The following is a 19,764-nucleotide window of genomic DNA, read 5'->3' as shown; positions in this document are numbered from 1 at the left end:
TGAAATGTTAAAATGTAAAGAAAAATTGAGGACTTTGTGAGTAACATGGTCTACCATTTCCCTTCTAGATCATAGCGTCATAGATCTGTACAGCACAGAAATGGCTATTCAACCCACCAAGTCCAGACCAACAAGTTTACTCATCTGCACTAATCCTCTTTGCCTGCATCAGGATCTGGTAATGCATGGAGGAGCTTGGACAGTAGCAGTGAGGCGGTGAAGTCCAAGGGCTTGTAATACATCCAGATGTCACCCCTTCCATTTTTGTATCAGTATATATTGTTGCAAAGACAGACCTTGGTGCTTATAAGGTCTGGTTCAGTGCTATTTTGTCCTGCCCATGACTTCCAGCAGCTCGCAGGACAAGGGCAGCAAAAGCATTTGAACACCTCCATCTGGAAGAGTTGTTCTCCAAGCTAAACACCATCCTGACTTAGAAATATATCACCATTCCTTTACCATCACTGGGTCAAAATCTTGGAACTCTCTCCCTAATGTCATGGTGGATATAACCATACCTCAAGAACTGTGTTGGTTCAAGAACTCAACGGGTCAGGCAGCATCTCTGGAGGAAAAGGATGGCCGATGTTTCGGGTCTAAAGAAGGGACCCGACTGAAAGGTCGCCATTCCTTTTTCTCTAGAGATACTGCCTGACCCATTGAGTTACTGCAGCATTTTGTGTCTATCTTAAGCAAAATATTTTTGTTGGAGACACAAGAAACTGCAGATACTGGAATCCTAAATGCAAAGTGCTGGAGTAAGTAACTCAGTGGGTTAGCGCAGCATCTGTAGAGAGAATGTATAGATGAGGTTTCGGGTCGGGACCCTTCCTCAAACTGTTTTTTGTTGGGCTGTGCAGCAATTGTTTTAACTTACTTCTGCACAAGTCGACAAAATTCTTTTGCACAATGTCTTGAATTTCATTGCAATCATTATGAATTTTATTAGAGTATCCATCCAATATATCAAAAATGTATTTTGTTTATTTGTAATAATGAACCAGACCATCTTATATTACTTTATTGCTACATTTTTAATTTTCAGGTGAATCATTGGTAGATTAATATTAACTAAGTGGGAATGAGATTGTGGATTTTATAACCTTGGATTTATAAATATGCTCATTGGCACATAGTGCAAGAAGATGGTAATAATATACATGAAATTGTCGTTTTAATAAACGGGATCAGGGAAAGAAATATTGAGCACAAAAATGGAGGATATAGGATGATATGCAAATGTAGAAATAGAGAGCACTTATGGATGGTAAGAGCAGATTGGAGTTGGAGGTTTGGATCATTTAAAGCATTAGTGAGAAGCGGAGAAAATACTTTCATTACAAAGCACGAGGCATCAGTTTACTAAAATTAGAAACGGGGCACATAGATAATGGCAGCTTTGACTAGGATTTTGTTTCTATAGCTACAGTAATAAATACCAGAGTAATAACAGCTTTCAGGTAGTAAATAACCTTATCCCACAAAGACATGACAACTGACAGCCAAAAAGCTGCATTTAGCATCATTGATGGCAGTGAATAAGAATCGTATTACATTGTGATGTTTGGAAGCTCTTTTCATTTAACACGAAAGGTAACTTGAACCACAGACATTGCCTCTGTAAAGTGAATATATGGCAGTTATTTTTAATCGAGAAATTGAGCTTCAGGAACAAATTGTGAATGATTAATCCTTCAAAATAATCCATATTTTGTAGTGTGTGTTTTATATCAAAATCCCTCATTCATAAGAACTTCAATAAAGGATAAGTAGGTCAACCAGGATCTTGAGCATGCTCTGCCATTTAATTAAATCTTGGCTGATCAGAATTTGGCCTCAATTCCACTTCCCTGCCCAATCCCCTTAACACTTGATTCCCTTAACATTCAAAAATCTGTCTCAGCCTTGTATTTGCTTAACGGCTTACCTGCTTCAAGGTAAGCCGTTAACTGCTAAACTCTTATCCTGAGACAATATCCAACTAGGAAACAATAGCCTGTCAAGATCCCTCGGAAACTATACATTTCAATATGATCCCTTTTCATCCATCTAAATTCCAGAAAGTATTCTCAATTTGCTTGTCTTGCTTTATAACATAACGCCCGCTGGGATCCCTCCCCCTTTCCAAGATAGTTCTCCGACCAGTCTTACTATCTTCAACTTATCTTATCTTATCTTACTACCTTACCAGTTCTCCGACCACTTACTATCTACAACTACATTTTATCTGGTGCTTTGATGTTACCTTCTTCCAGCTAACAATGATCTATTCTACAAGTTCCTTGATCTCCATTCCCTTTGTCCTGTTTTCACACCTTATGTTTCCTTATCTTTGTCTATCCCTCTCGCCTGACATCAGTCTGAAGAAGGGTCTCGACCCAAAATATCACCCATTCCTTCTCTCCAGAGATGCTGCCTGTCCCACTGAGTTACTCCAGCATTTTGTGTCTATCTTCCCTCTGTGATCCATCTGATAAATCTTCACTGCACTGTCTGCAAGAGAAGAACATCCTTTTATAAATAAAGAAACCAAATCTGGTCTAATGAAAGACCTGAACAAGCTTCATTTATTTTGCCCTCAATTCTCTTTCCAGTAAGTTCCATTTTTTCTGTTTGCCTTCCTAAACACAGAGTTATAGAGTCATAGTGTTACAATGTGGAAACAGGCCCTTCAGCCCAACTTGCTCATGTATATTATTACCATCTTCTTGCACTATGTGCCAATGAGCAAGTCGTTGCGTAGCGTCCAGTTGCAGGGCGGCGCTGACTTTGAACACTGCGGAGCCTGGGATCTCTCGCCGAGATCGCCAGTGTCGCAGCTCTGACCAGCGCAGCCTGTGGACTTCGGGAGCCACGGTCTCCGGGGAGGAAGCTGCCGTTCCAGACACTCCAAGCCGCTGAGAGTGTTCTCCCGACGCCGGAGCTCCATCATCCGGCGAGAGGGCCTGTAACATCAGGCCGCCGTTGCGGCAACTGCGGAGGCCTCAAACAGGACACGACTACGGGGTAAACAAGAAGAAAGGACTGGACTTTGCTGCCTTCCATCACGGTGGGAACCATTGTGGGGGGATGTTTTTATTGTTTTATGTTAAATTCTTCTTTAATGTTGTGTCTTATTTTTATTGGTGTGCTGCAAATGGCAGCTCAGATTTCACTGCACCAGAAATGGTGTAGGTGACAATAAATGTCCTTTGTCCTTGTCCTTAATTGCCCATGAAGCTCAAGGTCAAGGTTCTTGAACTTCTCCAGGCTTTTGCCCCTGATGTTGCATTCTCACAGTTTATGTAAGGGTAGTGAACTTTATACTCAAGAAAGTAAACTTTATGTAGTCTTGCTTCATCTCACTGGAGTCAGAGGGTGAATCTAGAGTTAATCTGTGGAAATCATGGCCACAGGGGGCTGTGATGGCCAAGTCAGTGGATATTTTTAAGACAGAGATAGCCAAATTCTTGATTAGAACAGGTGTCAAGGGTTATAGGGAGAAGGCAGGAAAATGGGATTAGGTGGCAGAGATCAGCCATGATTGAATGGCGGAGTAGACTCGATGGACGAATGGCCTACTTCTGCTCCTATAACTTGTGAATTTGCGAGAATGGGATTTGGCTGCAGTATTAGTTTAGTTTAGAGATACAGAGTGGAAACAGGCTCTTCGGCACACCGGGTCCACGTCGACCAGCGTTTCCCACATATTAACACCATCCTACACCCTTGTGCTCCCGATTCATTGGAGCAGACTCCCAATGCTTCCTATCATTTCAGTTTTCATTCAGAAAGGGAGCAGCACTCCCCTGCAGCTTATTTTGTGCTTCCTGTGATGTAGTATGCCTCTTTAAGAACTAGCTGCCAATAACACAACCTTTAGGGTAAGTTCTGTTGGATACGAGCACTCCTCATTGATAAATGCTCTATGTGAATTTGACACAACTCAGCATTACATTGCAAATCCGACAGTACTGTTCTGAACCTCACAAATTAAGAATTATGGGAATCTTTATAGTGATGGTAACCCCCCAATGCCATTTTAACACCATTAAAATGTGGTAAAGCTATTTTTAAACCAAGGAATGCAGTCTAGATCCTCTCTTCAAGTTCTGACTGCACAAAGTTAAAATGATGACGTGCAGGAGGACTCGAACTTTTTTATTTCCCAACCTGAAAGAACCAATAAATTTACATTTTGAAAGCACTTGCAGCCAAACTATTTTGTCCCACACAATAATGTAGTTAATGTTTCTTTCAGTCTGCCATCTTTAAAGTAGATTACAAATAAATATATTGTTGATATCTGAAATCAAATTCCAGGCACAAAGCATTGTTGATCACAGTTGATTAAAAACAACATATCTAACGTAGGTACACAAAATTGCTGGGGAAACTCAGCGGGTGCAGCAGCATGCTGCGATATCTAACGTAGGGTTTCTTCTGATCTTGGTGGCGATTCCTAACGTACAGTTCAACCTTCACTCTCTTGATTAAGGAGCTTGAACATATTAAGACAATGCTGAATATTACTATATCAATAGTAAATTGGAGGCCAGTTGGTGAAAATCAGACATTTCAAAGTTTAGGTTAATTTAGAAATACAGCGTGGACACATGTCCTTCACCCCACTGGGGCCGCGCCGATCAGCGATCACCCGTATACTAGTTCTATCCTACATACTAGGGACAATTTACAGAAGCCAATTAATCTACAAAACTGTATGTCTTTGGAATGTGGGAGGAAACTGGAGCACCCAGAGAAAATCCACAGTCACAGGAAAAACGTACAAACTTCCAAAAGACAGCACCTCGAGTCAAGAATGAACACAGGTCTCTGTCACTGCAAGGCAGCAACTTAGTTTAGTTTAGAGATACAGCACGGAAACAACCCTTTCGGCCCACCGAGTCCGCACCGACCAGCGATACCCGCACATTAACACTACCCTACACACACTAGGGACAATTTACACATATACCAAGCAAATTAACCTACAAACCTATATTGCTTTGGAGTGTGGCAGGAAACCGAAGATCTCGGAGAAAACCCACGTGGTCACGGGGAGAACATACAAACTCATTACAGACAGCACCCGTTGTCATGATCAAATCCGGGTCTCTGGCGCTATAAGGCAGCAACTCTACCGCTGCTCCACCCTGCCACCCTCTTATACCAACAACATACACATATTTGATTTATGTCTTGAATTTGTGCACACCAGTTGTTGCTGCCTTTTGTTTTTATGCCAAACGTTATTTATTAAGGAAAAGAATGCGAGTGTTGTGCGATGATGTTAAACTGGGATTAGTTTCCATAATAGGCCAGCAGCAAGGTGTAGATATGCTCCTCGGGTACAACAACAGAGGCCTACTTAAGGTGAACAAGTGAATATTTCCGCTTCCGGTGACCAGACTCTTTATGATATTGAAGGCGATAGTAGAAACTATTATGCAAGAATAAATTTGTGGGTGTAAACGGGGGAAATGGACCTGAAATTTTTCTGGTTATTCCTGATTCACTGGATGGGAACCTTCAATTGGTCTTTTGGTAGATGGAACTAAAATACTGCAAGATAACTGTGAAGGTCAACTGTGAAATTAAGAAGACTCTACTTCGCTGAGGGAAAAGTTTGGTCACAGACAGCATTAGAAAAGGAGAAACTTGTAAGAATATGACTGTTCTGTACCAATATACTGGAAAGGGAAGTGAAGCATTCAGTTTGTTACACAAACGAACAGAACCTTCATCATTATTCTAACAAGAAAGATAAAAACTCAGGATGTAGGAAAGAACTGCAAATGCTGGTTTAAATCAAAGGTAGACACAAAATGCTAGATTAACTCAGCAGGACAGGCAGCGTCTCTGGAGAGAAGGAATGGGTGACGTTTCGGGTCGAGACCCTTCAGAAAGCTCAGGTGTTCATTTACAGAGTATTGAAGAAAGGTCCTCTTGCTATTACATTTATGGCAATATGAAGAGTATGATTGCCTCTCAATAAAATAAATAGTCTTCCTTAAATTGCTATGTATACAACCAAAACACTTTTTGTATTTATATGAATGTATATGTCTTTTCAAATTGTGTTTTTTTTCTTCTATTTTTATCCCTATATCAATTTTAACTTTAAAAAATGACAAATTATTCACCCTGTTAACTATAATTATCGTTGTTTATTATAGAAGGAAAGTGGTATTGATTAGAAAGATTCACTAAAGTACAAATTTGTATGGCATCCATCATTAACTGTATGACAACAATCATACTTCAAGTTCACCACTTCATTCAGATGAATAAATTTATATAAATATTTTATTGTGGTACTTATTTTTGTACCATGTATTCAGAAAATCAATGCATGGATGAAGTACTCTTTTATATTGCAGGCTTATTAATAAGTCTACTTTTCAGCTGATGGGACATTTACTTTGGACTTTAAATGCCTCTCATAGAAATGTTTGATCAGATAAAGATGTCATGTTAACAATTTTTCTGTCTAAACCTTGAATTAATCCAGTTATATACTTGTGTTAGCTATATCTTTGTATGGCACAATCCTTCCCCTGATTTTACATAGGTCAGATAGTTTTAGTTTTCATTTTAGTTTTAGAGATACAAAGGACGGACATAGGACCCTCGGCCCACCGATTCCATGCCAACCATCGATCACCTGTTTACACCCATACACTTTTGAATGTACTGGGTCCATTTACTGAGGCCAATCAACCTACAAACTTGCGTATTTTTGGGGGTTTTGGAGGAAACCGGGACCGGGTGCTCCGCAACCACAGGTGGAACATGCAAACTCCACACAGACAGTACCCAAGGTCAGGATTGAACCCACATCTCTGGTACTGTGAGGCAGCAGCTCTACCAACTAAGTCTCTGTGTTGCCCTGTGTTATTGCATTGTGACATAATCCCATTTCAAGCGGATAGGTCACTTGCTAGACTTGTGGCTTGCTAATGGAGCGAACTGTTTGAAGAAGGGTCTCGGCGCGAAATGTTACCCATTCCTTCTCTCCAAATATGCTGCCTGTTACTCCAGATTTTTGCGTTTATACTCATTTTTAATTATCATTTGAAAATTTTAACAGTTAATGAAATATATATTGGAACATTTGGATTCAATTACAATAGTTTGGACTCCATTTTAAACCCACTTTACACATTTATGTTTTATTTTGACAACCATACCATAATTCTGAAGGAATGGCAATCCAAGCATTATAAAACATTTATTTTTATGGGCAATAGAGTTTTTAATTTAGATTTTTATTTTAGAGATACAGCACAGAAACCAGTCCTTCGGCCCACTAAATCCGTGCCGGCCAGCGATTCCTGCACATTAACTCTATCCTGCACACAGTCGGGACAATTTACAATTTCACCAAACCAATTAGCCTACAAACCTGTACGTCTTAGGAGTGTGGGAGGAAACTGGAGCACCCGGAGAAAACCCACGCAGGTTACAGGGAGAATGCACAAAATCCTTACAGACAGCACCCATAGTCAGGATTGAACCTGGCGCTGTAAGGCATTAACTCTACCGCTGCACCACCGTTCCACCCACTAACTATTATTATTAACTGTTAATAACTCAGTAATACCTCATTCAATAAGGCAAGGGATTTTCACTTTCCTCCAGTGTGAATAATTGGCGAAGATTGAAACTCTTGTCAATTCAACAACTATGTAGAAGACAGAACAAGTGCAATTAGTGAGGAGCCTGATCATGGTGTGGGTTTGACTGCTCCTGTACATAAACTGCTGTCAGATTGCCTCTGCTGAAACAACGAGCACTGCTGTCACTGCAAATTCTGGAAATAAATTACTTCTGATCTGCATTTCAAACAAAAAGGCTCGGACAAATATAAACATTGTTCATGAACATTTTTATTTTGCACAAGTCAATACAACATTTAGTAAAATTTATAACTTGAAAATAAAGATAGATAAAAGCATTTTTCAGTGACAACTTATTGTAATTATGATAAACAGCCACATTTATCACACGTGTGTTTATAGCAACAAAGGAAAAAGAATTAGATACTGAAATTAAAAGATGGAAAATCTTTGAGGGGGATAAAATTGGTAAAGTAGATTGATGCAATGTTATTTAAAACAATTGGATTAAATACTGTAGCTCAAAAGTGAGCTATTTAACAAATATACTGTTCCGAATGAACCTATTTAAAACAAAATAGCTTATTCCATGCTGATTGGCAAATATTAGTGGAAAAACTTCACAAGAAAATGGGTTAAAATTAAATAGGTTTCTTTATCACACAATGCTGTTAATTTTTTAGAAATTCAATTCTATTAAAAACAGATAGTAGAGATTCTCAGCTGGCTAGGAGGCTTCTGTGGAGAGGAGTACAGAATTGGCCTTTCAGGTTGAAATTCATGAACTGAAACTTTGCTTCTCTCTCCTCTGACTGTCTGGCCAGATGAATATCTCGACCATTTTCCATTGTAAGTATAGGTATGTAGGTTAATTGGCTTGGTAAATGTAAAAAATGTCCCTAATGTGTGTAGGATAGTGTTAATATGCAGGGATTGCTGGTTGGCATGGACCTGATGGGCCGAAGGGCCTGTTACCACACTTTATCTCTAAACTAAACTAATCTTAACTGTAGGCTTTTGGTTTTCAATTATCTTTCAATGCTAACAGCATATAGTTCACCTACCACTTTTTAACAAGTCAATACTTTGAAGTGTGGATGCATTTTACGTAATATTTTTTCAGTCTATTTCCAAACCTATTTAAATGTAGTCATATGCCAAAGATATATGCAGAAAAATCAAATTCATCATAAATACAATATTCCCATTGCCTACTGCTGGTAAATTATTGTGGAGTGTAACATTTATATGTTTGTTCCAATCCCAACTAATTAATATTTCTTTCTAAAAAAAACAAATTTTAAGATGCTAGCGTTTGGAAATGGAATACATCTTGTCACTTGGAACATAAGTTAATTTAACATGAAAAGCTTCCACTGTATTATCTTAACACATGTCTATTTAGTTTTTTATGGATCAAGTGAACTGTTCCAGAAATTCTATCTAGACATTTTGGATATATCCAAATAGTTTTTGTTTATATACCTTGTTGAAAATTAACAAATGCAGAGTGACTCATTTGATACTGACAGTAAGAATTCATATGGATATAATCATAATTCACCAGGCTTTCCTTTGTTTAATCTGAATGTAAGATAAAAAGTGTATGTCAAATTGAACAATTCACATTTGAAAGTGTCAAATGTAAAATGCATAAGCATATGATATTAAGGTACACAAGAATTGACCATATATTAAAATCTGAATACTGGCTAAAATATCAAAACATCTATGCTAATTGTTTGTAATTATATTGCATCTAAACAAAAATAACATATACTCTTTTAAAATAATATCATATATTTGTCACAGAAATTTATTTACCACCTAAATTGTTCTCATGTTGTAATACCCATTTGGTAACATCAAATTTAATGATTCACAATTCTTCAGGGCTCCTTGCTACATCTATTCAAGACAAATTAGTGCAACTTTTCACAAAACCTTCACAAATGATTGGAGCAGGTATTATAGTGCAAAGGAGTTCCTCCCACCAGTCACAGAAACTTTTGTTAAATAATTTGAAGGCACATATCCCTTCTGTCCATTTACTTCAACAAGGTACCATTCAGTGCTTCCTCTCTTATCATGTGCTTCCAGTATGGTTACTAACTCTCCAGGCTGTAAATTGGCTTCATGGGGTCCTCTTGCTGCAAAGTGGTAAGCTGCAATAACCTGCACAGACAGCAAAATAGCAGATATAAGCAAAGTTTTTCTTTGGACACATGTTACATTCCAGTAATCACAGAGTCATGCCTTGAAGCTGTGGAACATCAAGAGTCATGAGCGTTTTATTGTCATATGTACCGAAACGGAACAATGGAGTTTGTATTTGCATTCATTGCTAATTAAATGCAATGCAAAATTGCATTCATTCTCACTTCATCCAGGTAGAAATTATAGTAGGGACACACTTCTTCTCTGTGTATGTTAACCATATGATAAACCCATTTGCAAAGAATGCAAAGGAAAGCTTATCTTGTAGTATTCCCATTGAAGGTCCTAGCTGAGTACTTCTCATCTGTGCATTCCCCCTTGGAAGCAATAGCTCTGTTCCATTTTATCTGGAACTCTTTTTTTTTAACTTTCACCATCATAAACTTGGCTATTTTGTTTTGGGCTGGGAAAGGAGGTTATTACGACATGGTCATTCGATAATAGTGGAAGGAGATAGCAAAGGGCTGTTTACTTTAAAATAAGATCAATAATTGTCAATTTTGCTGTAGAACGGAACGTTCTATCTCTTCCTAACATCCAGCGAGAAAATACAAAGGGCGGCATAATCTATCAGTCAAATCGGAAGAGTAGGATAGGGTCAATTAATTACTGAATACATTAGCAATTCTAATATTGTTGTTTCATGATATCCATTTAAAATTTGTAAAACCAGAAGAAATCTGCTACAAATTTTAACAATGATTTCAAGAAAGATTCACAATTAAGGGTAGAGGTTTGACTTCTCGGAAAGATCAGTATATTATATTTTGGATATGACTGTTTGATGTTTGCAGTGTGTAGCCACATGATTTGAATGTGCTTTTTGAGCAGATCACCCGGTATTATACATCTGTGGGAGAAAAAGATCAAATTAATCTTCATAATCTTCTAATGCATTTTAGTACATTAAATAAGAAATCCAAATGTATTTTAATATGTCAAACCAGGGCAGGACTTACACAGTAAATGTTAGGGCCCCTGAGAGTGTTGTAAAGCAACGAGTCTGAGGAGTACAGGTGCATAGCTCTCTGAAAATGGAGGTGGTGCATAGCTCTCTGAAAATGGAGGTGGTAAATAGGGTGGTGAAGAAGGCATTTGGCACACTTGCCCTCATCGGTAAGTTTATTGAGGAGAGGAATTGGGGCAACATGCAGCAGTTGGACATGACATTGGACTATACATTTGGAGTATTGTGTGCAATACTGCTGTAGGAAGGATATCATTATGCTGGAAAGGATGCATAAAAGATTCGCCAGGTTGTTACCAGGTCACAAGGGCGTGAGTTGTAAGGAGATGTTAAATAGGATGGGAATGTTTTCACATAGGAGGATGAAGGGTGACCTTATATGGGGTATACAAAATCATGAGGAACATAGATATAAGTGGTCATTGCCTTTTTCCACCAAGGTAAAACAGTACAAAACTGGAAGGCACAGGTTTAAGGGGAGAGGAAAAAGATGTAAAAGAGACTTGAGGGACGATTCTTTCATGCAGAGGACGATTATTTCATGGTGCATATATGGAACAACGATATTTAGACAGATACTTGGATAGGAGAGGTTTACAGGGATATGGGTTAAACTGACACAATATGAGTTAAAATGGCACTAGCTCAGCAAGCAAACATGGTCGGCATAGATGAGTTGAGCTGGATGGCCTATCTCTGTACTTATGATTCTATGACTCTATGAATGTTAGAACAATGTAATTATATGAATCCCTTAATTGTAAACCCCTTACTTGATATCGCATTGTCCTTGGCGGCAAGGAAAGAAGCGTTTCAGGCAAGTGACAAGATCTTCTTCTGGAATTTGTTCCATCGCCAATATCAGCAAGTGATGAACCTAATAAATCTTTATTTCCATCGGGTTCTTTTTCAGGCTGATACAGACTCAATTTTCCGGCAGGGACAAATCCTCTACGACCTTACAAAAGAAAGTGTTACAGCTTCAAAAGCAGCATTCCTTAATTCAGTGGACCTAAGTACAGGTTTGTTTGCTAAAATTGAAATATTTCCAACTCTTGGTTATACAAGCAAATTACCCTTAGTATTCATTGTTTTATTATGTTAATAAAATTACTAATGATGTAAAAAATCCATGGAGTACAAATGAATTTAATGAAAAAAATGTTTTTTTTTCTATATCAGAGCAACTGGAACCAATATAAATCAGCTCTGAAAGATTGTAGGAATCATTGGCACTTCTCTGAATATTCAGCTGCAATCTACACACAGCCTTACACCTAGTTTGCATTTTTTCATCAACACTAGATGTTCAGTATAAATGTATGTTTAATTTGTATATTTGATTTCCTTCATTCATATTTCCTAATCCACAGGGAATGTCACTCACAGTCATCTTCATTTCTTGACTGTTTCGATGCTTTATTTATACAGATAATTTTATTTGATGAATAGATCTCCCTTGGTATTGATCACGGGTATTCTGTATCTGCAACACAATTGTGATTTGTAGCTGCAAATTCTGCATGGACTAAACGGGTACATCCTGCCACGGATTATAAACTGGTAGTGGTTACGTGTCTACCGTGAACAAAAGTGTGTTCCTGTGTAAAAGCAGGAAGATATGTCTGATTTCAATTACGTTAAAGGATCTGCACCATGCATAATTATTGCCAAGTTTTAAAATGACAGTGATTCACTTTTATATTAATTTTAATTGTCACTTTGGTCTGTTCATTTACATTTTTTATATTTGCAATTATTGTTATTATTTTCTGTTCATTCGTGAATGTCACTCAGTTTTAACCTTTCATTACGGGAGGTTAAAAAAGGGCACTCCAACCTATTATTCCTGCAGTGGTATGTTTAAGCTCACACATATGCTCTCTTAATTACAGATAATTAGGAGAGAAAACTTGTGTTTATTTTCTAAAAACAGTTGGAATCCGTTAAAAAAAACATTTTAGTCATGCTCCTATTTAGTACCTTATGACTGCAGGCATGAATTTAAAGTGGGGAAAAAATATTTTATTCTTTCTAATGCTAAAATTAGCGAATACACAAAAATATGCTCTGACTTTCAAAACATTATTTAGCTGAATATATACTTATACAGATCACCCAGGCAACACATCTCCCTCCTAATAATTCATGATGTGTCTGAATACAGATTGTCCAAACATTTGTATGTTACAGGCTATTTTGATCTGATGTGCAATATCTACTGTTAATTGAGGGCTGTTGCTAAAAAAAAGTGTCAGGAAATAATGAGTTATCTGTCCGGTTGCCATTTTGTTTTAGAACAATCTAACGAATGTTTCAGCCAACAATTTAATCATCATTTAATTCTTGGTAAATGATGGGCATTTGGCAGCAGAATTTACAAATTGTAATTAAGCATAATATATGATTTAAATGAAACTAAAATAAATAAATGAATGTAAAATACCACGTTGAAAGTAAGAGGAGGTCTGTTTTTTTTAATATCATGACAAATCTTGTGAAATATCTTCTGTCTCCATGTGAAATATTTTACTGTGCATCTTTAAAGGAAAATCAATTAATGTTGAGAATCTACAGTGTGTATTGTATTAAATATTCCATCTGCATTTCAATCATCTTCCACGTCCTGAATATTAAAGTTCTATTTGAAATGCATTTCAACAGGTTTAAACTAGTTCTGAAGAAGAGTCTCGACCCAAAATGTTTTTCAAATGTTTACAAAATGTATCCCTTTTCTCCAGAGATGCTGCATGACCTGCTGAGTTATTCCAGAACTCTGTGTCTATCTTTGTAAACCAGCATCAGCAGTTCCTTGCCTCCACGTTCTAAACTAGTTTGTATTGGAAAGGGTCCCACTGATGCAATGGTGAATGATCTTCTGAGTTTGGGCCTTAGACAGATGGTTGGGATACAGCAAGAGAACTTCCAATTTGCATCCAGCTGAGACATGCCTCAAGTGGATGGTCTCGATAGAAAAGGATTAACGTTTACAGCATAAACATTATTTGATCTGTGAGAGCCACAGACCTAACTGAGTATGTACATATATGCATGTTGTCCAACAGCACTTGCCTTTATAACACAAGGTTATTATAGGGAGGATGGGGATTCACACGGTATGAAACTATTACGAATAAATCAATGTGCAGATAACAAAGAATTGCAGGACATCTGAAAAGATGAGTTAAATGTGGCAGTGAGGAAAAAACAACAGTTTAGGATTTTTCTCATACCTACCCCCACACCACTGCTATAAGGAAATAGAAAATTGGCTAGTCGGTACTCCACTCTGGAGCTAGGTTCATGACTGGGCCTGCACTGTGATCCAGATTGTTGTGTAAATTCATAGAAGCAGGATTTCCTTGACACATGGCGCAGTCCAGCGCTGCTCTAAAAAGACCAGGTTGTCCAAGTAATGATGGTTCCTTCTTGTTCAGTTCCCACGCAATGCTTTAAAAGGAAGATAGCTGTGTAATCTGATATGGGCGTCATATTAGAGTATATAGGTGACTCACGCCTGGAAGTGTTTGGGTGAAATTCCAGAATGGCGAGATATGACTGGAAATGGTTACTATTCCTTTTCACTCCGGGGGAAAAATAGATCAATTTTCAATTGCAAAATGCTGCAAAAATGCTCTTAATGTTTTGACACGGTTGTTTTGTCAAAGAGAGCAGATCATGATTAAATTAAAGTTGCTCTGCCGGTCTATTTTGGGCAGGGCCATGCAATGTGTCTTTTCGGATCTCTGTGGTCAAATCTACCTTTATAGATACCTTTTTCTACCTGCAAAAAAAAAATACAGCTTCACTTATTCTATCTACACAGTTAGCAACAAAAGTTAAGTCTTTCAGGGAAACCCATTTCTGCTTGATAATTCATGATATTTTTGTTTGTAATATTAAATCTTGCATCTTGTCACTTAGGCATGGTTGGAATCAGGAAGTCAGTGCACCTGGAGGAAACCCATGCGGTCACAGGAAGATTGAGCACACTAGTCACACAGACCCCGAGGTCAGGATCGAACCCAGGTCACTGACGCTGTGAGGCAGCAGCTCTACCAGATGTGCCACGATGCAGCCCTCATGTAGCAGTTACAATGAAGTGAGCTCCATTTCCCATGACAAAGCTCAGGTTTATCCCTGATATTTTTGATTGCAGAAAATGGGTTTTGTTACCAGAAGAGGTCTGAGAAGTGGCATATGTTTGAAAAAAAAAACATAATTTAAAACAAAAAGAGAAAAAATAGGGAACCATTGACCAATTAGACTAACATTAATGGACGTTAAGGGACTTTAATCTACCGTTAGGAGCTTGGCAATAGAAAACAACAAGAGGATTGGGCAGTGGCAACATGGATTTATGAGAGGTAAATCATGTTTAACAAATCTTTTAGAGATTTTTGAAGTTGCAACTAGAAGGATAAATAAGAAATCGATTAATGTACCTGTTCAGAAGGCCTTTGATAAGATCCACATATGAAATTATTAAATAAAATTAGAGCAGGGGTTATTGAGAGCATATATATAAATTATGCGCTGAAGATGTTAGTAGATATAAAATAGAATATGCCATTAAATGAGTAGGGTGCCAAGGAAATCAATGCTGGGGCCACAGTTTTATCAATATTGCCGAATAGGAGATGAAGTGTAATATATCTGGGGTTGCTGATATATGGCAGTGTGGAAAAGCTCAGTAGCAGTTTGAATTAGGTAGAGGATTCCAAGAGGCTTCAGGAGCATATGGACAGGTTACAGAATGGGCTAGGACAAGGCCAATGGAGTATGATGTGAAAAAATGTCTCGCAAAATGAGTGAAAAATAGAAGGGATATTTTTAGAAGGTTGAAAGATTTACACATTGAAAGGTGCCAACGTGTTCCAAGGATGTTTAAAGAATCACTAAAAGTTTACATAAGTTTACAATAATCAATTAGAAATTTAATTCAGCAGAATAGAAATTGTTGGCCTGAATTGGCCTTCAGTTGGAGAGGCAAATATGGCTATCCACTGAAACAAGTCTGTATCTTCCCCCTTCTTAAACCATCAAAGTCACTCCTTCATTGTTTTAGTTTTATAGGTTTAGAGATACAGCATGAAAACAGGCCTTTCGGCCCACTGGTTCCATGCCAACCATCGATTACCCATTTTCGCTAGTTATCCCACTTTTGCGTCCACTCCCAGCACACTGGGGCCAATTTGCAGCGGCCAACACACTGCACGTCTTTGGGATGTGGGAGGAAATCGGAGCACCTGGAGGAAACCCACACGGTCACCTGGAGAATGTGCAAAGGTGCGCTGAAGGTTCTCATTAAAAATGGCTCTGTGCAAAACAAAGTTGTGCAGCCAACTGCGCCAGCCACATTGCAGGAACCCCTCAGATTCTCTTATGGCATTGGTACACATTTGCTTTGGGATTCCAAAGGTCTGCTTGGTGAGTGCTGTAGTGCAGCCATGAATCTGTCCACAACACAGTTTAGCCATGGAGGACACTAAAAGCCAAAGGTGCAGGACTGATCTACCCCTAATCAGCAAGCCTCCTGCTAGCTGCACCAGGTCACAGATTTAGAGAGTGAGGGAATGGGGCAAGATAAAGCCATCAGAGCATATGTGAAGAAAATCTGTGAAGAACTAGAGCCGAAGGTGGTAAAGAAGGCAAGCATGCACAGAATGGTAATGGAGAGAAAGCCCTCATTCTGTGACACAGAGAGATCATCTGAAGTGTCCATAGGAGCAACGTAGCTGCAGCTTGTAATGCTGTCTTATTGTCAGAATATTGCAAAACATTAAAACCTTTTTCTGCCACTTCTGGAAAATTATGACAATTTTTTTACTCCTGCAAAACAGCATTAGTCACTGATTTTACTAAACCAGCAAGAGATGACCTTGAAAAATCACTGTCAGGTTGCTCAGTATAAAATTGGTGACAAGAAACATGGCGAGGGCATGTGAATTGGCACAGGAAGGATTGCAGCAGAGAAGGACAGCGGAAACTAACGAACAAGCATGAACAGGATATCACTATTAACAAAGAAATAAAAGACTTTCCTTCCTTCTTTGTGCCTTTCAACTAAATCCTGAGAGCTAACGACATTAAGCTAAAGAGAGAAAAAAAGAAGCTAAAGAGAGAGACTGGTTAAACATCATTTTGACATTCAACTACTGTATTTGGGCTTCATGTTGTGTGCAAAATAGACACACGTAGAGGTGGCTTGATTCCTAAAGGGAGAGAACTGATGATTTTGTGTTTGCCTCATGCACAGCTAGCCTTATGTGAATAGTTCCATTGTGTCCATTTCTATTGGCACCTGTGAAATGCCAGGAGATTGATCAAAAATCAGTGATCTGCAAAGGACCAAAATTATTAACCAATAAGTTTAGTGCTTGGTTAACAATGGCATTGGGGCTAATAATGATGGTGCGGCATCAGTAACATGTCAGCAACTGATCCTGAGCAAAAGCACTGGGAAGTCAGCAGGATGTAAGAGGGATGAATGGATTCAGGCCAAACATAATTATTGCAGCAGGGGGTATCCTGTCTTGAGTGGGTGTGTGCTGGTGCTAGCCTGGAGCACTCCTCCTTTTGACCCATGTGGGGACCTGCCCTACTGGGCTTGGTCTCATTCTCAGGCCACTGAATGCCCACACCTGCAACCTTATGGTGGCGAGGAAGACATCACTGCTCGCACATTGTGACCTCATCAAAGGTGGTAGACTGGTCAAAGATGTCACTGGACCTACGTCTGCTATTTTATTGATGTTTCAGTGGCAATCATATCTTATCGTAATGTAGCTGTGGGCGAGGAATTGGCCATTGGTTAAATTCACCAAACTCTTCATTGCATGATACACTTTATAACTCTGAAGTATCCACTCCAGGCATTGAATTTAATTGGATCACTTCTCCAAATAACCCCATACACCACAAATGAACGCATAATGGTTAATAAGCCTTTTCAAACCTGTCTCAGCCAGCAGCACTGCAGCTTGTGCCATTCAGTCGTTTTTGATCACCACCTGTGCAGAGACATTGTTGTTTGTCCCTTCCCTCTTCTCATATATCACGTTTGATTTCTAAAATGTTATTGTTTCTAATAAAATGTTCACTCTGTTCCTCTTTTCATTGGTGCTATCCAACCAACTGAGTATTTTCAGCATTCTCCATTTTCAGTTCAGACCTCATGCACAACTGGTCTCTCATTCTGTTCGGCAACTGATGCTTCAATGTAATTACTGTATCTTCACAGCTCTAAACACATTGTAATACCTTTTCTAAATCACTGTATTCAATTGTATATACTGAACTGAACACTTTAAAATGGAGGACTAATAACTCAAATCAGCCTCTGTAGTAGTTACTATTTTATATTGCATTTGGACATTTGTGAATTCCATGAAAACAGATGCAACAATCTCTGTTTTAGCTGCTTATTAAAACTTTTTATCTTTATGCCAGTATTCATACCAATTACACACCCTAATTCCCACTCTAACTCCCTGGAGGCCAGATTGGTCCTATTTCTTTGTGTTGCACGTGGCATTTTTCCATGGTCCATCTTCAATGCTTACAGCTTTGACACACCTATTTTCAGCCTCTCTTATGGCATTTTAGCTATGTTGTATTGGGCTGACGTTAGTAAGTCTGTGCCTATTGTAATATCCATCTGATAGATTTCAACCCTTTGCAACTCGCCCCACATTGCAATGCAATCCTCATTTAACGCTTCCAACTCAGGCCATTCGGCTATTCACTTGTAAGCAATGAGCTCTTGCCCAGAACTTGATACTCTGTCAATTACATCCTTGGCAGACTCATTCAACCACCTCTGTCTGACTCTTTTGCTTCCCCACATCTTCCTCTAATCTGTCTTTGATTTTGTGAATAGCCCCATTGTTCTGAAATTGCTAGGTCTCTGTCAAAACAATGCTTTTAACTAGGAATATATGCAGCCCTAAATCTCCCCACAACGGCCTTCACAAGCCCCCACTGCTCCTGCATGTGTGGCTCGCTCATCAGCCACACTCGATCCCCACAAGACATGAGACTGCACAACCATGCTAGCATTGTCTATGACAGGCCACCACCATAACATGCAATGGATTGTCTCTCACTGGCCCTAGACATAGATTATCCTTTCCTCTGGGGCACTTCACCCTGGTCTACTTCTCTCGTCAGCTTTTTAACTTGCTTTGCAGGGATCCTTCTTAAATTTGTGTAGGAAGGAACTGCAGATGCTGATTTACACCGACATAGAATGCTGGAGTCACTCAAGAGGTCAGGCAACATCTCTGAAGAAAAAGGAATAGGTGACATTTTGGGTCAGAACTCCTCTGCCTGACCTATTGAATTACTCCAGCATTTTGTGTCTATCTTCTTAAAATTGTGACGGCCTCCACTGGTGTGTCTGTAATCAATACCTTCTGGCATTGCATTTCCCAGCCAGGATGCAAGGCACGCTTCATTTGATGACTTGCAGTGAAATAGATATATTTTCAATCTATATTGGCAGAAATTCAAGCAGTTCACACTGCAAATCCGTGAATCTTGAAGAATGGCCTCATTGTGCTCTATCACTTGGAAGGTACAGCTTTGTTTATATCATCCAGGCTCAAAGCAAATCCACTTAAGGTGATATCACATTTACACTCTCTGCTGTGCTGCTTCACCACAGTTTGTGGCTCTATGCCTCATGTCTCTCCTTGGATTTTACTTGGTACCAAAGTCAAATATGCTGCCGCAGAGCACAGTCTTACCTACACTCTACCTCCTCCCATGCAGGTGGTGTCAGATGGGTTGTCATCAAATACCATCTACTATGCAATCAAGGTATTTTGGCCTCGTGGATGGAACTCTGTAATTTGCTGCATACCCATTCGTGGATATACCTTCACCCACCATTTTAGGTAGTTGCATAGCAACCATTAAACTACCATTTTCTGCAGCCATCTTACTGAAGCTGCAATCTGTAACCATGGTCTACTA

General features: G+C 38.9%; 1 protein-coding gene across 4 annotated transcripts in view; it reads right to left on the bottom strand.

The window, feature by feature from the left end:
• Nucleotides 1-7,851: 7,851 nt before the first annotated feature.
• Nucleotides 7,852-19,764, bottom strand: part of arhgef37 (Rho guanine nucleotide exchange factor 37) — a 111,239-nt gene continuing 99,326 nt past the window's right edge. For all 4 annotated transcript variants that reach the window (XM_033029573.1, XM_033029572.1, XM_033029576.1 and 1 more), the window contains 2 exons: nt 11,559-11,743; nt 7,852-9,776 (listed from right to left, as the gene is read on the bottom strand). In XM_033029573.1, coding sequence (XP_032885464.1) covers nt 9,570-9,776; nt 11,559-11,743 — 392 coding nt within the window. In that variant the 3' untranslated portion in view covers nt 7,852-9,569. The remainder of the gene's footprint in view (nt 9,777-11,558; nt 11,744-19,764) is intronic.

This window comes from Amblyraja radiata, chromosome 11 (assembly GCF_010909765.2).
Source record: "Amblyraja radiata isolate CabotCenter1 chromosome 11, sAmbRad1.1.pri, whole genome shotgun sequence".
Classification (NCBI taxonomy): Eukaryota; Metazoa; Chordata; class Chondrichthyes; order Rajiformes; family Rajidae; genus Amblyraja; species Amblyraja radiata.
The sequence above is the reverse complement of the archived record's forward strand: the minus strand, read 5'-3'. Positions and strand labels throughout refer to the sequence as shown.